Here is a 16,916-nt window from a genome sequence, read left to right on the forward strand (position 1 = left end):
CTTTGTTTTAATTTTAACTACCAAGGACAAAACAATTTCAAATTAGCCTTCTGGCTAATATACGGTAGTAGTAATATTAAAGTTGAAAGCTTATGGATCCTGTGTAGGGTAGGGTGTTCTAGGGTGTTCTGTTCAGCTGAGGATGGTAAAGATGTATTGTGTATTGTTTTTTTGCTCCTTTAGACCGATGAGATCCAGCGGGTCACCCACTTGAACTATACTGGCTGGCCCGACCACGGTACACCTTCCCAGCCAGAACAGCTGCTAACCTTCATATCCTATATGAGGCACATCCACCATTTGGGACCCATTATTACGCACTGCAGTGCAGGCATTGGCCGATCAGGAACCCTTATTTGCATAGACGTGGTACTGGGGCTTATCAGCAAAGATTCGGACGTACGTATGGAAATAACAAGATGGCTTTTGTCATGCTGAAAGTCCAATGCTTATATAATCTTGTTTTTCTATTTCTGAAGAATTGTATTTTCACCTAATCCTAACCCATTTATTTTTCATTTATTTGTTTGTTTTAGTTTGATATTTCAGATGTGGTACGCAATATGAGGCTCCAGAGACAAGGGATGGTCCAAACAGAGGTAAGTTTGTAATTTGAATATAGTTGATACAATTATCAATGTCTGTACAGTGTTATAATTTTAATAATTTTGCCATTTAGCGGACGCTTTTATCCAAAGCGACTTACAATTACGAATTACAGGGACATTCCCCCTGGAGTAACTGAGGGCTAAGTGCCTTACCCAAGGGCACACTAGTAGTGGTGTGGTTTCAGGCGGGATTTGAACTCACAACCTTCCGATCACAAGTCCAACTCACTATCCACTAGACCACCACTACCCCTGTTATTGCTATTATATCCTATACAAAGATAACCCATGTATACTCTGTTAATTAACGCCTGTTCTCTGTTACACTATGTTTTCCCCACTCAGGAACAATACATTTTCTGCTATCAAGTGATCTTATACGTGCTCAGATGTCTTCAAGCGGAGGAGAAGATCTCAGGATAGCAAACTGAAACTCACATGAAACAACAGTCCCCCTCCTGTTGGTGAGAGCTGAACAAATACTGAGGAGAGTTCACACAGCACCTTTAAAGACACAAGAAAGCAGTGGTTGCAAATCCACAGCTCCAGCTCATATATTATTGCCTTAAAAACATTCTGTTCCATGAATGTAAATCCTTAAAGGAGTCTATGTATATGTTTTTATGTTCGCTTGAGGTCTCCCTCTTTGGCTGCTACCCCTTTTAATGCATACATAAGAACAGTTGATTTTATGTCTTGTCATCTATAAGAATACACAAATGTTTTTTTTATAGAATCTTTGGTTATTATGAGAGAACTATGAAAGTGATGAATGAATTCATATTTTATGTGGAACAAAATCATACATGTGTATTTTAAAGCTATTTTGATGCTGGAAATTGCCTTGACAGAATACGACGACAGTATTTGCATTGTAAATCTATTCTTACGTAATTGCTGACTGCCAGTGGTAATCAATGAAATAAAAGTGTACATATTCATCTCTTGAAAATTGTGGATATGTTTTAAAATGTTACATACAGGATAATTTGCAATTTGTAAATAAAAGTGTCAAACATTGTTGTGGGGTCTATTTCTATGCAGATGCTTTTACTGCTGTATTTGATCATTTTATTTAATATTTGTATGAGTATGTCAGGGATGGAAATTAAACTCCCCCGAGGCGACTGTTTTTCAGGAGAGGTGAGTAAAAACGTTCCCTTGACAACCAAACTAAGCTTGCCGGCTGCCACAGAGGAGCGAGGCTAATGGTCTACTCCGCATGTCAATCAACTAGCTATGTACTGTATGTCATCATGAACACTGTCGCCAGTGGCCAGCCCAGTAGCCACAACTAGCCCTTCCACCCCATAGCAGAAGTTCGACTTTTAAGGTTGTTGTTGAGAATTGTAATATGTACAAATGTGATGTGGTCTTGTAAAGCATCTTCCCCAAAAACTGGGGGGAAAGGAATAGCTTTTGCTCTTTAAAGCAATAATACGTGTGTTGTTATTTTATCAACTTGTTATTTGCCAAACCTGTTACACTGTTTTTGTTACAACCTAATTTAAACATTGTAAAACATTCCTGGAACATTGCACTCTGTACTAGCGAAATAAATAAGTAGGTATCTACATAAATTATAAAAAAAGGTTTGCCAAATTTTTTTAAGCCTTTCTCTGACTTGATTTATTCCCAATCTCTTTCCCATTTTAATGCAAATATAGGTCTATTTCTGCTTTGCACTCACCTATCAGGGCCGGTTTCACTGATAAGGCTGAAAACTTAATCCTAGACTAAAAAGCATCTTCAATGGAGATTTGACATTAGGGCCAGTTTCACAGACAAGGCTTAAGCCTAATCCTAGACTAAAAAGCATCTTCAATGGAGATTTTACATTGAAAGTGTGATTTAGTCCAGGACTAAGCTTAAGCCTTGTCTGTGAAAGCAGCCCATAGACCTATATACGCTCGCTTGTACAACTACATGAACTGGGCTAGTATCATCATAGCCAGGCTACTAGCAATTCCTGTCTATTAGCCCAGCTAGCCAAAGCCCCAAATCCATAAATTCCATCCCTGAATATGGTTAGAGCTATTAATCTGGAGTCTACAGTTGTCGGTAGTGATGTGAAAGTTTGCTCTATAGTGGTGAAATACATTAGATTTATTCTATGAGATATGTTTAGCATGTGAAGTGTCATTTACTTAGAGATACAGAAAAGGATTTGGAATAACCAATTTCATAAATTGAAAGAGTCACAGCGAGAATCAATTGAGAATCAACTACAAAGTGATGTGCAATTTGCTCAGCACTCATCTGGACTCACTATTCCTTTAAATGAAGTTCAATTGAATACCACTCCCACTGCACTTGATTGTTGAGGTTATGAATGCCACGCCTACTGCAGCATTGAGGGCAGGTGAGTGCCCTATATAATCAGCAGAATTTACTCAGAAGGCATTGTGTTCAAGGTGAGTAAGCTAGAATGTCTGTGTTGTGCTGTAGAGTAATACAAGCAAGTAGGCCATGCTGCTATCACTAACACAACTGAATTACTCTTAAAAGTAGTTGACCTCATGTGATTTGCGTGACATATTTGTTTCAGGGTGTTGTTTATCAAGCATTCATTTAAAAGAAGAACGTCCCTGCTGAACTATGGTAAGTGTACCTCCTTGAACTGATTCATCTTTGTTCGAAATGTAAGGTGCATTTCTAGCACTTCTGAAGTTGTAGTGCTTGCACACTAACACAGTATTTGGAATACTCAGTTAATTCAGTTTGACATGGTGAGCCCCACCATTCCTATCACAGACTTAATTTTGTTGGTACACAATGTGGATAAATGGTAGCTGGTACAGAATGACAACGATTTGACTTAAGTCTAAGATTAAGGGTTTTTCTTAACAGAGGGAGTGCATCTCCATACACATCGGCCAAGCAGGTGTCCAGATGGGCAATGCATGCTGGGAGTTGTATTGCCTGGAACATGGTATCCAGAAAGATGGGACAGTCCAGGCAGACTCGGGTGCTGTTGCATTGGTTGACTCATCATTTGGAACTTTCTTCAATGAGACTGGGAGTGGGAAGTATGTGCCCAGGTCTGTTTTCATTGATCTGGAGCCTACAGTTATTGGTAAGGATGTGCAAGCTTGCCCTACACTGGTAGATGGTTCATAGAACTGAAATGAGACTGCATTACATGTAGTCTGTGTTTGTAGCATGTGAAGCCTAACTTCTCTTGTGTGGTACTCCAATGACTAGTTGCCTTGATTTATTTTCTGCATATATTTCAATGTGACTGCTTTTCTAGATGAGATCCGGAATGGACCCTACCATCAGCTATATCACCCTGAACAGCTCATCAATGGCAAGGAGGATGCTGCCAACAACTACGCCCGTGGCCATTACACCATCGGTAAGGAAATTGTGGACCCTGTGCTGGACAGAATACGTAAAATGGTAAGGCTCTACAAAAGTGATGTGGTACTAATCCATGTTCTTTGGCCATTTCTTTGCCATCTCTGCAAGGAAGTAAGTCTCAATGTTGAATTGGGTGTGACACTTGTTTTCAGGCTGACCAGTGCACTGGACTCCAAGGGTTCCTCATCTTCCGCAGCTTTGGCGGTGGGACAGGTTCAGGATTCGCTGCTCTGCTAATGGAGCGCCTGTCTGTGGACTTTGGGAAGAAGGCCAAGCTGGAATTCTCAATCTATCCGGCTCCCCAGGTGTCCACAGCCGTAGTGGAGCCCTACAACTCTATCCTGACCACCCACACCACCCTGGAGCACTCTGACTGTGCCTTCATGGTGGACAATGAGGCCATCTTTGACATCTGCAAGCGTCACCTTGATGTGGAACGACCATCTTATGGAAACCTCAACCGCCTCATCGCCCAGGTTGTCTCCTCAATCACCGCCTCCCTGCGTTTTGACGGAGCGCTGAACGTAGACCTGACTGAATTCCAGACTAACCTGGTGCCTTATCCCCGTATCCACTTCCCCTTGGTAACTTACGCTCCCATCATCTCGGCAGAAAAGGCCTACCATGAGCAGCTGTCCGTCCCTGAGATCACCAACGCCTGCTTCGAGCCAGACAACCAGATGGTGAAGTGCGACCCTAGGCGAGGCAAGTACATGGCATGCTGCCTGCTCTACCGCGGTGATGTCGTGCCCAAGGATGTCAATGCCTCCATCGCTGCCATCAAGAACCGCCGATCCATCCAGTTTGTGGACTGGTGCCCCACTGGGTTCAAGGTGGGCATCAACTACCAGCCGCCCACAGTGGTGCCAGGGGGAGACCTGGCCAAGGTGCAGAGGGCTGTGTGCATGTTGAGCAACACCACCGCCATAGCGGAGGCTTGGGCAAGACTGGACCATAAGTTCGACCTGATGTATGCCAAGAGGGCCTTCGTACACTGGTATGTGGGTGAGGGCATGGAGGAGGGGGAGTTCTCTGAGGCCAGAGAAGACATGGCTGCCCTGGAGAAGGACTATGAGGAGGTGGGCCTGGATTCTGATGGCCGTGAAGATGAGGAGGAAGAATATTAAACCGGTGTCAGTGTTTTATACTTGTCAGCAACCCCTTGTAGAAACCTTTAATAAATCCAAAATAATTTGCACTTCATTGGTTTGTTCATTCATTCAACGCATACAAATGTTTGGTTGCATCTGTCCAAGTTTGCCTTTTATTTTAAATTAAAGCTAAGCACTGCTTAATTAAGATTGTGTAGCTACTTGGTTTTGGGGATTGACAATGACATGTACCGTAGCACAAGACAGGTGGAGGTATTGACATGACAACCAGACTAGCATGACTGCAAGTAGGGTGCATCTAACCTTGTTGAGACATGGCTTTGTTTGGAAAGACTGGGCAAGTCCTTTGCAGAAAGCAGCTACTAAGGGGTGGAAACACCCTAAATAAATAAAATAAAAAACACTAACTCACTAGCAGAACATCAGATGTGCTAGAAATGCACCATACATTATTTTATTTTTTCTGAGACTCATGTTTTTCATTTTATTGGACAGATATAGTGACGGACAGGAAAGTAAGAGAGGACATGAGCATTCGAACCCATGGCATGTGTGCACTGTAGACCGTGGTACTAGGCCACTACCATATATTTTTAAACAAAGATTGATCGATTTTGTAGAATTGTTATTTGAATATAGTTGATATAATTATCAATGTCTGTACAGTGTTATTGCTATCCTCTACAAAGATAACCCATGTATACTCTGTTAATTAACGCCTGTTCTCTGTTACACTATGTTTTCCCTTTTTATAGAATCTTTGGTTATTATGAGAGAACTATGAAAGTGATGAATGAATTCATATTTTATGTGGAACAAAATCATACATGTGTATTTTAAAGCTATTTTGATGCTGGAAATTGCCTCGACAGAATACGACGACAGTATTTGCATTGTAAATCTATTCTTACGTAATTGCTGACTGCCAGTGGTAATCAATTAAATTAAAGTGTACATATTCATCTCTTGAAAATTGTGGATATGTTTTAAAATGTTACATACAGGATCATTTGCAATTTGTAAATAAAAGTGTCAAACATTGTTATGGGGGTCTGTTTCTATGCAGATGCTTTTACTGCTGTATTTGATCATTTTATTTAATATTTGTATGAGTATGTCAGGGATGGAAATTAAACTCCCCCGAGGCGACTGTTTTTCAGGAGAGGTGAGTAAAAACGTTCCCTTGACAACCAAACTAAGCTTGCCGGCTGCCACAGAGGAGCGAGGCTAATGGTCTACTCCGCATGTCAATCAACTAGCTATGTACAGTAGGCTGTGGAGGACTGAGTGGTCAAAGCGGCCAATCACTGGCCAGCAGAGGGCGGGACCAGGAAGTACGAGCGGAGAAAGAATACTGGCAGGTTGAGCAACACCACGAGCGGAGAAAGTTGCGAATACCTATTAGTTTTGTTAACCCAGTAGAGTTTAGTTAAGTTTGTTATGTATCGTGAGTTGTGCGTCCACGATAAAGTGAGTAATCCTCCGTGTTTCCTCAGCATTGAGAGTAGTTCTGTGAGGTAGATAAATGTGTATTAGATGTTGAATGTTTGTCGGTTGGGGTGTGGTGTTATGACTGGCGCGTGCGCACTGCTGCCCATGTGCTGTACGTATGCTAGGTGTATGTTTGATGTGCTGTGATGTATATGTATATATGTGTTATAGGGTAGATAGCATGTGGCATAGGTATATGTGTATATATGTATGTTCAGTGGAGTCTGTGTAATGTTCTTACAGTTGCATTCTGTTGTCTTTGCAGAACCACAAGTTCACGCATTCATTAAAACCTTTGATAGTAACCTGGCCTGGTTATTGTATCTTCGCATAAAGGGACATCATAGTTCTAACTGGACTACCCACAGTGATTTGGACTATCCACCAGTCAAGTTTTATATCTATATTTTTCAGTGTTTATCAAGCATTCATTTAAAAGAAGAACGTCCCTGCTGAACTATGGTAAGTGTACCTCCTTGAACTGATTCATCTTTGTTCGAAATGTAAGGTGCATTTCTATCACTTCTGAAGTTGTAGTGCTTGCACACTAACACAGTATTTGGAATACTCAGTTAATTTAGTTTGACATAAAAATGTGGAACGCCCTTCCTATAATCTTAAAGGAGTGCAAAACACTGCCCACCTTCAAAACCACTCTCAAAAAACATTTACAGGAGGCTGCAATCCGTAACTGGACCCTCTAAATCAAAAATCAGATTAAAAGACCCGAACTACCCACTGTACATACTTTGTGTTTTGTCCCCCGCCCCCACCGGTGGTGTATGTCCCCACCTGTCCTACCCGCTGTACATACCTTATGTTTTGTTGTATTGTTCTTCCCATGATGGATGTATGTTTATCTTGTAGATAGTAATAGTTATTTGTCTGTATTATCTTGTAGATAGTACTAGTTTTTTTTGTCTGTCTTACATAGGGCTGTTACGATTATTCGACGCCGTCGACGTCATCGACTACGTCAATACGTCGGTTAGCGTAATATGCGTCGGTTAGTCGTAAATAAACAAAATGGCGATTTTTTTTTTTTTTTTTTTTTTTTAAACCTTTATTTTACCAGGCGAGACAATTAAGTGTATGAGTGAAAAATTGATAGCTACTAGCTAATGTTACACAAGCAATGTAGCTCACCACAGTTCGTATGTCTTGTCTTCTGGTGTTAGTAACGTTAGCTATGTAGCTGGCTAGCTACGGTAGCCTATTGTCATTGTGGTGCGAGCACCTACTGTACGTTATCTAGCTCGTAGCTCGCATGCTACGTTAGCATCAATTTAGCTAATCATAACATAGCAGCGAGAGTAACGTTAGCTAGCTATGTGTTGTGGTGATGGACAGACTTCTAAATGGCCATGTTGGCATTCAAGTTGGCTAAACATAGCAGTGAGGTGGAGACAAATCCGTTCTTTTTTTTTTTTTTTTTTACAGTACAAAAATTATCGTTAGACTTATCGATAAATTAGTCGTTAGACTAATCGAATAATCGATAAAATAATCGCTAGATTAATCGTTAGAAAAATAGTCGTTTGGGACAGCACTATGTAACGATGAATTGAGAATCAAGGACCCCAATTGAAATAAGCCAGTGGCTTTCTTGGGTTTTTATCCTGTTAGTTGACCTTGTATGTAATATGTACTTTCATGTACCTACTTCTGCAAATCTTCTAATAAAGTTTTCAATCAAACATGGTGAGCCCCACCATTCCTATCACAGACTTAATTTTGTTGGTACACAATGTGGATAAATGGTAGCTGGTACAGAATGACAACGATTTGACTTAAGTCTAAGATTAAGGTTTTTTCTTAACAGAGGGAGTGCATCTCCATACACATCGGCCAAGCAGGTGTCCAGATGGGCAATGCATGCTGGGAGTTGTATTGCCTGGAACATGGTATCCAGAAAGATGGGACAGTCCAGGCAGACTCGGGTGCTGTTGCATTGGTTGACTCATCATTTGGAACTTTCTTCAATGAGACTGGGAGTGGGAAGTATGTGCCCAGGTCTGTTTTCATTGATCTGGAGCCTACAGTTATTGGTAAGGATGTGCAAGCTTGCCCTACACTGGTAGATGGTTCATAGAACTGAAATGAGACTGCATTACATGTAGTCTGTGTTTGTAGCATGTGAAGCCTAACTTATCTTGTGTGGTACTCCAATGACTAGTTGCCTTGATTTATTTTCTGCATATATTTCAATGTGACTGCTTTTCTAGATGAGATCCGGAATGGACCCTACCGTCAGCTATATCACCCTGAACAGCTCATCAATGGCAAAGAGGATGCTGCCAACAACTACGCCCGTGGCCATTACACCATCGGTAAGGAAATTGTGGACCCTGTGCTGGACAGAATACGTAAAATGGTAAGGCTCTACAAAAGTGATGTGGTACTAATCCATGTTCTTTGGCCATTTCTTTGCCATCTCTGCAAGGAAGTAAGTCTCAATGTTGAATTGGGTGTGACTCTTGTTTTCAGGCTGACCAGTGCACTGGACTCCAAGGGTTCCTCATCTTCCGCAGCTTTGGCGGTGGGACAGGTTCAGGATTCGCTGCTCTGCTAATGGAGCGCCTGTCTGTGGACTTTGGGAAGAAGGCCAAGCTGGAATTCTCAATCTATCCGGCTCCCCAGGTGTCCACAGCCGTAGTGGAGCCCTACAACTCTATCCTGACCACCCACACCACCCTGGAGCACTCTGACTGTGCCTTCATGGTGGACAATGAGGCCATCTTTGACATCTGCAAGCGTCACCTTGATGTGGAACGACCATCTTATGGAAACCTCAACCGCCTCATCGCCCAGGTTGTCTCCTCAATCACCGCCTCCCTGCGTTTTGACGGAGCGCTGAACGTAGACCTGACTGAATTCCAGACTAACCTGGTGCCTTATCCCCGTATCCACTTCCCCGTGGTAACTTACGCTCCCATCATCTCGGCAGAAAAGGCCTACCATGAGCAGCTGTCCGTCCCTGAGATCACCAACGCCTGCTTCGAGCCAGACAACCAGATGGTGAAGTGCGACCCTAGGCGAGGCAAGTACATGGCATGCTGCCTGCTCTACCGCGGTGATGTCGTGCCCAAGGATGTCAATGCCTCCATCGCTGCCATCAAGAACCGCCGATCCATCCAGTTTGTGGACTGGTGCCCCACTGGGTTCAAGGTGGGCATCAACTACCAGCCGCCCACAGTGGTGCCAGGGGGAGACCTGGCCAAGGTGCAGAGGGCTGTGTGCATGTTGAGCAACACCACCGCCATAGCGGAGGCTTGGGCAAGACTGGACCATAAGTTCGACCTGATGTATGCCAAGAGGGCCTTCGTACACTGGTATGTGGGTGAGGGCATGGAGGAGGGGGAGTTCTCTGAGGCCAGAGAAGACATGGCTGCCCTGGAGAAGGACTATGAGGAGGTGGGCCTGGATTCTGATGATGGCCGTGAAGATGAGGAGGAAGAATATTAAACCGGTGTCAGTGTTTTATACTTGTCAGCAACCCCTTGTAGAAACCTTTAATAAATCCAAAATAATTTGCACTTCATTGGTTTGTTCATTCATTCAAAGCATACAAATGTTTGGTTGCATCTATCCAAGTTTGCCTTTTATTTTAAATTAAAGCTAAGCACCGCTTAATTAAGATTGTGTAGCTACTTGTTTTTGGGGATTGACAATGACATGTACTGTAGCACAAGACAGGTGGAGGTATTGACATGACAACCAGACTAACATGACTGCAAGTAGGGTGCATCTAACCTTGTTGAGACATGGCTTTCTTTGTTTGGAAAGACTGGGCAAGTCCTTTGCAGAAAGCGGCTACTAAGGGGTGGAAACACCCTAAATCAATAAAATAAAAAACACTAACTCACTAGCAGAACATCAGATGTGCTAGAAATGCAGCATACATTATTTTATTTTTTCTGAGACTCATGTTTTTCATTGTATTGGACAGATATAGTGACGGACAGGAAAGTAAGAGAGGACATGAGCATTCGAACCCATGGCATGTGTGCACTGTAGACCGTGGTACTAGGCCACTACCATATATTTTTAAACAAAGATTGATCGATTTTGTAGGTTTGTTATTTGAATATAGTTGATATAATTATCAATGTCTGTACAGTATTATTGCTATCCTCTACAAAGATGGAAATTAAACTCCCCCGAGGCGACTGTTTTTCAGGAGAGGTGAGTAAAAACGTTCCCTTGACAACCAAACTAAGCTTGCCGGCTGCCACAGAGGAGCGAGGCTAATGGTCTACTCCGCATGTCAATCAACTAGCTATGTACAGTATGTCATCATGAACACTGTGGCCAGTGGCCAGCCCAGTAGCCACAACTAGCCCTTCCACCCCATAGCAGAAGTTCGACTTTTAAGGTTGTTGAGAATTGTAATATGTACAAATCACTGAAGTTCACCAAACACCCAACAAATGTGATGTGGTCTTCTTGTAAAGCATCTTCCCCAAAAACTGCGGGGAAAGGAATAGCTTTTGCTCTTTAAAGCAATAATACGTGTGTTGTTATTTTATCAACTTGTTATTTGCCAAACCTGTTACACTGTTTTTGTTACAACCTAATTTAAACATTGTAAAACATTCCTGGAACATTACACTCTGTACTAGCGAAATAAATAAGTAGGTATCTACATAAATTATCAAAAAAGAGGTTTGCCAAAATTATTTGAGCCTTTCTCTGACTTGATTTATTCCCAAACTCTTTCCCATTTTAATGCAAATATAGGTCTATTTCTGCTTTGCACTCACCTATCAGGGCCGGTTTCACTGATAAGGCTGAAAACGTAATCCTAGACTAAAAAGCATCTTCAATGGAGATTTTACATTGAAAGTGTGATTTAGTCCAGGACTAGGCTTAAGCCTTGTCTGTGAAACCGGCCCAAAAAGTAGGATTTAGTCCAGGACTAAGCTTAAGCCTTGTCTGTGAAAGCAGCCCATAGACCTATATACGCTCGCTTGTACAACTACATGAACTGGGCTAGTATCATCATAGCCAGGCTACTAGCAATTCCTGTCTATTAGCCCAGCTAGCCAAAGCCCCAAATCCATAAATTCCGTCCCTGAATATGGTTAGAGCTATTAATCTGGAGTCTACAGTTGTCGGTAGTGATGTGAAAGTTTGCTCTATAGTGGTGAAATACATTAGATTTATTCTATGAGATATGTTTAGCATGTGAAGTGTCATTTACTTAGAGATACAGAAAAGGATTTGGAATAACCAATTTCATAAATTGAAAGAGTCACAGCGAGAATCAATTGTAACTACAAAGTGATGTGCAATTTGCTCAGCACTCATCTGGACTCACTATTCCTTTAAATGAAGTTCAATTGAATACCACTCCCACTGCACTTGATTGTTGAGGTTATGAATGCCACGCCTACTGCAGCATTGAGGGCAGGTGAGTGCCCTATATAATCAGCAGAATTTACTCAGAAGGCATTGTGTTCAAGGTGAGTAAGCTAGAATGTCTGTGTTGTGCTGTAGAGTAATACAAGCAAGTAGGCCATGCTGCTATCACTAACACAACTGAATTACTCTTAAAAGTAGTTGACCTCATGTGATTTGCGTGACATATTTGTTTCAGGGTGTTGTTTATCAAGCATTCATTTAAAAGAAGAACGTCCCTGCTGAACTATGGTAAGTGTACCTCCTTGAACTGATTCATCTTTGTTCGAAATGTAAGGTGCATTTCTAGCACTTCTGAAGTTGTAATGCTTGCACACTAACACAGTATTTGGAATACTCAGTTAATTCAGTTTGACATGGTGAGCCCCACCATTCCTATCACAGACTTAATTTTGTTGGTACACAATGTGGATAAATGGTAGCTGGTACAGAATGACAACGATTTGACTTAAGTCTAAGATTAAGGGTTTTTCTTAACAGAGGGAGTGCATCTCCATACACATCGGCCAAGCAGGTGTCCAGATGGGCAATGCATGCTGGGAGTTGTATTGCCTGGAACATGGTATCCAGAAAGATGGGACAGTCCAGGCAGACTCGGGTGCTGTTGCATTGGTTGACTCATCATTTGGAACTTTCTTCAATGAGACTGGGAGTGGGAAGTATGTGCCCAGGTCTGTTTTCATTGATCTGGAGCCTACAGTTATTGGTAAGGATGTGCAAGCTTGCCCTACACTGGTAGATGGTTCATAGAACTGAAATGAGACTGCATTACATGTAGTCTGTGTTTGTAGCATGTGAAGCCTAACTTCTCTTGTGTGGTACTCCAATGACTAGTTGCCTTGATTTATTTTCTGCATATATTTCAATGTGACTGCTTTTCTAGATGAGATCCGGAATGGACCCTACCGTCAGCTATATCACCCTGAACAGCTCATCAATGGCAAGGAGGATGCTGCCAACAACTACGCCCGTGGCCATTACACCATCGGTAAGGAAATTGTGGACCCTGTGCTGGACAGAATACGTAAAATGGTAAGGCTCTACAAAAGTGATGTGGTACTAATCCATGTTCTTTGGCCATTTCTTTGCCATCTCTGCAAGGAAGTAAGTCTCAATGTTGAATTGGGTGTGACACTTGTTTTCAGGCTGACCAGTGCACTGGACTCCAAGGGTTCCTCATCTTCCGCAGCTTTGGCGGTGGGACAGGTTCAGGATTCGCTGCTCTGCTAATGGAGCGCCTGTCTGTGGACTTTGGGAAGAAGGCCAAGCTGGAATTCTCAATCTATCCAGCTCCCCAGGTGTCCACAGCCGTAGTGGAGCCCTACAACTCTATCCTGACCACCCACACCACCCTGGAGCACTCTGACTGTGCCTTCATGGTGGACAATGAGGCCATCTTTGACATCTGCAAGCGTCACCTTGATGTGGAACGACCATCTTATGGAAACCTCAACCGCCTCATCGCCCAGGTTGTCTCCTCAATCACCGCCTCCCTGCGTTTTGACGGAGCGCTGAACGTAGACCTGACTGAATTCCAGACTAACTTGGTGCCTTATCCCCGTATCCACTTCCCCTTGGTAACTTACGCTCCCATCATCTCGGCAGAAAAGGCCTACCATGAGCAGCTGTCCGTCCCTGAGATCACCAACGCCTGCTTCGAGCCAGACAACCAGATGGTGAAGTGCGACCCTAGGCGAGGCAAGTACATGGCATGCTGCCTGCTCTACCGCGGTGATGTCGTGCCCAAGGATGTCAATGCCTCCATCGCTGCCATCAAGAACCGCCGATCCATCCAGTTTGTGGACTGGTGCCCCACTGGGTTCAAGGTGGGCATCAACTACCAGCCTCCCACAGTGGTGCCAGGGGGAGACCTAGCCAAGGTGCAGAGGGCTGTGTGCATGTTGAGCAACACCACTGCCATAGCGGAGGCTTGGGCAAGACTGGACCATAAGTTCGACCTGATGTATGCCAAGAGGGCCTTCGTACACTGGTATGTGGGTGAGGGCATGGAGGAGGGGGAGTTCTCTGAGGCCAGAGAAGACATGGCTGCCCTGGAGAAGGACTATGAGGAGGTGGGCCTGGATTCTGATGATGGCCGTGAAGATGAGGAGGAAGAATATTAAACCGGTGTCAGTGTTTTATACTTGTCAGCAACCCCTTGTAGAAACCTTTAATAAATCCAAAATAATTTGCACTTCATTGGTTTGTTCATTCATTCAAAGCATACAAATGTTTGGTTGCATCTGTCCAAGTTTGCCTTTTATTTTAAATTAAAGCTAAGCACTGCTTAATTAAGATTGTGTAGCTACTTGGTTTTGGGGATTGACAATGACATGTACTGTAGCACAAGACAGGTGGAGGTATTGACATGACAACCAGACTAGCATGACTGCAAGTAGGGTGCATCTAACCTTGTTGAGACATGGCTTTCTTTGTTTGGAAAGACTGGGCAAGTCCTTTGCAGAAAGCAGCTACTAAGGGGTGGAAACACCCTAAATAAATAAAATAAAAACCACTAACTCACTAGCAGAACATCAGAGGTGCTAGAAATGCACCATACATAATTTTATTTTTTTCATTTTATTGGACAGATATAGTGACTGACAGGAAAGTGAGAGGACATGAGCATTCGAACCCATGGCATGTGTGCACTGTAGACCGTGGTACTAGGCCACTACCATATATTTTTAAACAAAGATTGATTGATTTTGTAGGTTTGTTATTTGAATAAAGTTGATATAATTATCAATGTCTGTACAGTGTTATTGCTATCCTCTACAAAGATAACCCATGTATACTCTGTTAATTAACGCCTGTTCTCTGTTACACTATGTTTTCCCTTTTTATAGAATCTTTGGTTATTATGAGAGAACTATGAAAGTGATGAATGAATTCATATTTTATGTGGAACAAAATCATACATGTGTATTTTAAAGCTATTTTGATGCTGGAAATTGCCTCGACAGAATACGACGACAGTATTTGCATTGTAAATCTATTCTTACGTAATTGCTGACTGCCAGTGGTAATCAATGAAATTAAAGTGTACATATTCATCTCTTGAAAATTGTGGATATGTTTTAAAATGTTACATAAAGGATCATTTGCAATTTGTAAATAAAAGTGTCAAACATTGTTGTGGGGGTCTATTTCTATGCAGATGCTTTTACTGCTGTATTTGATCATTTTATTTAATATTTGTATCAGTATGTCAGGGATGGAAATTAAACTCCCCCGAGGCGACTGTTTTTCAGGAGAGGTGAGTAAAAACGTTCCCTTGACAACCAAACTAAGCTTGCCGGCTGCCACAGAGGAGCGAGGCTAATGGTCTACTCCGCATGTCAATCAACTAGCTATGTACTGTATGTCATCATGAACACTGTGGCCAGTGGCCAGCCCAGTAGCCACAACTAGCCCTTCCACCCCGGTAACCTTCTCCAAACCTCACCTCCCATTAGGGTCACCATGTCTTACAGCCTGGTAAGTGCTGGGCGTTCCATGGGGCGCAGGGTTCCTTGGTGATCGCCCTGTCCCACCCCGTCCTGATCAGTCACGTCACCCTGGACCACCTGCCCGCGCTTCACCTCCCCCACAGGACGCATCGACAGCACCCCCAAGGACATCCAAGTCTATGTGAGTCACCTTTAACCTCTTACACCCCAACCTGAGTAATCCACATTTCTAGGAGTAATATTAGACAGTAAATTCTGTTAGAAATCTCATAAGATACGTTAGATCCAAAGTATCAAGGAGTGTATTGTGTAGGGCAAAACATATTCTGGAACAGAGGATGTTGTATACTCTTTATTGTTGTCTTGTCTTACCAAAATATTATTTGAGTTACTGTGTGGAGATATGGGGGAATGCATACAAAAGCACTCTAAAACCATTGATTACACTACAGAAAAAAGCTGTGAGAATTGTAAAATAACTGTAAAATAGCTTATAGACATAGCCTACCTGCATATAGTCATGTATAATACTGTATAATATTGCTGTATAATACTTCTGTTCATATCCTATACACATATTTACCCTATACATATATTTATATTCACCATTCCTCTTATTTACAGGGATTAAAGCAAAAAAAAATCTCCTGTCGGAAAAAAGAAATCAGGCCAAATCGGGGCCGGTGGCTTTCCGTGCGCAAAGCGCGCGTGCGATTTTCCGTTCTACGTTCTAATGCTTTGACCAGAGCTGCCAAGTCTCATGCAATCACCGTGAGACTCACGCATTTCAACCAGTTCTCACGCTCTCACGCCGCATCTCTATTTCTCACGGCGAGAAATAACAATTGTTTTACGGGACTTTTATTTTTGAAATTCCTTGAAAGAAAGCTACCGGACATGAGTTTCGTGGCATCTTTCTGCACGCGCGTTAACTTGAGTCTGCAATCGAAGCGGCAGGCGAGCGCTGATGGAAGAACTTGTGTTCACGCGAGCTGCAAGAACGTAGCAAGCAGTGTTGCCAGATTGGGCTACTTTTGGTCACACTAGACGGGTGGATTCGGCAGCTTTTAGACCGGTTGGGCTGGACATTGTCAATTCCGTCTGGCAACCGTGGTAGCAAAATATGTGCATACATTACAACATCGTATCTGGTAGCCTACTGGACTGGGTTGCACCAATATGGCGTAAGTCATTACTACTGCATTTAGTAGTTACTAAACCCCTAGTTGTTACTAGTTAGTTTCAAACTAGTTGTTTACTAATTTCGGTTGCACCACGCCAATCTTTTGCCAATCTTAGCTAGTAAATACTCAGTTTTGGTAACTGTTTTTTGTTTCTCTACTGTAACATAACCAGGTACATTAATAATAATAATTATTATTAATAATTACAATTTACAATACAAATACAACAATTGGGGGTCCCTCCCCAAAAAAATGGGCGCGTAGTGCGCGCACAAAATCACCCAC

At 42.6% G+C, this 16,916-nt stretch overlaps 4 protein-coding genes across 4 annotated transcripts in view; all 4 read left to right on the forward strand.

Moving 5' to 3' along the window:
- ptpn13 (protein tyrosine phosphatase non-receptor type 13) overlaps positions 1 to 1,622 on the forward strand; it is a gene marked incomplete at its 5' end in the record, with an annotated part of 48,064 nt that extends 46,442 nt beyond the window's left edge. Inside the window, 3 exons of the mRNA XM_080528359.1 lie at positions 184 to 399; positions 537 to 599; positions 954 to 1,622. Of these exons, the coding sequence (XP_080384485.1) occupies positions 184 to 399; positions 537 to 599; positions 954 to 1,031 (357 nt within the window). The 3' untranslated portion in view covers positions 1,032 to 1,622. The remainder of the gene's footprint in view (positions 1 to 183; positions 400 to 536; positions 600 to 953) is intronic.
- A 1,839-nt stretch (positions 1,623 to 3,461) lies between these two features.
- On the forward strand, positions 3,462 to 5,098 carry LOC308156838 (tubulin alpha-4A chain-like; the record flags this gene model as incomplete). The annotated part of the gene is made up of 3 exons (XM_080530286.1): positions 3,462 to 3,684; positions 3,862 to 4,010; positions 4,124 to 5,098. Exons 1-3 carry the CDS (start codon positions 3,501 to 3,503, stop codon positions 5,096 to 5,098), a joined length of 1,308 nt encoding a protein of 435 aa, XP_080386412.1. The 5' UTR covers positions 3,462 to 3,500.
- A 1,332-nt stretch (positions 5,099 to 6,430) lies between these two features.
- LOC308155041 (tubulin alpha chain-like) lies at positions 6,431 to 10,067 on the forward strand. The gene is made up of 5 exons (XM_080528274.1): positions 6,431 to 6,553; positions 6,840 to 7,036; positions 8,397 to 8,622; positions 8,800 to 8,948; positions 9,062 to 10,067. Exons 2-5 carry the CDS (start codon positions 7,034 to 7,036, stop codon positions 10,037 to 10,039), a joined length of 1,356 nt encoding a protein of 451 aa, XP_080384400.1. The 5' UTR covers positions 6,431 to 6,553; positions 6,840 to 7,033; the 3' UTR covers positions 10,040 to 10,067.
- A 2,411-nt stretch (positions 10,068 to 12,478) lies between these two features.
- On the forward strand, positions 12,479 to 14,146 carry LOC308155199 (tubulin alpha chain-like). Its single transcript, XM_080528458.1, has 3 exons — positions 12,479 to 12,701; positions 12,879 to 13,027; positions 13,141 to 14,146. The coding sequence occupies exons 1-3, from the start codon at positions 12,518 to 12,520 to the stop codon at positions 14,116 to 14,118; spliced, it is 1,311 nt and encodes a 436-aa protein (XP_080384584.1). The 5' UTR covers positions 12,479 to 12,517; the 3' UTR covers positions 14,119 to 14,146.
- Positions 14,147 to 16,916: the final 2,770 nt, after the last annotated feature.

The sequence above is a fragment of the Nansenia antarctica genome (genome assembly GCF_963989245.1).
Source record: "Nansenia antarctica genome assembly, chromosome: 4".
NCBI classification, from domain to species: domain Eukaryota; kingdom Metazoa; phylum Chordata; class Actinopteri; order Argentiniformes; family Microstomatidae; genus Nansenia; species Nansenia antarctica.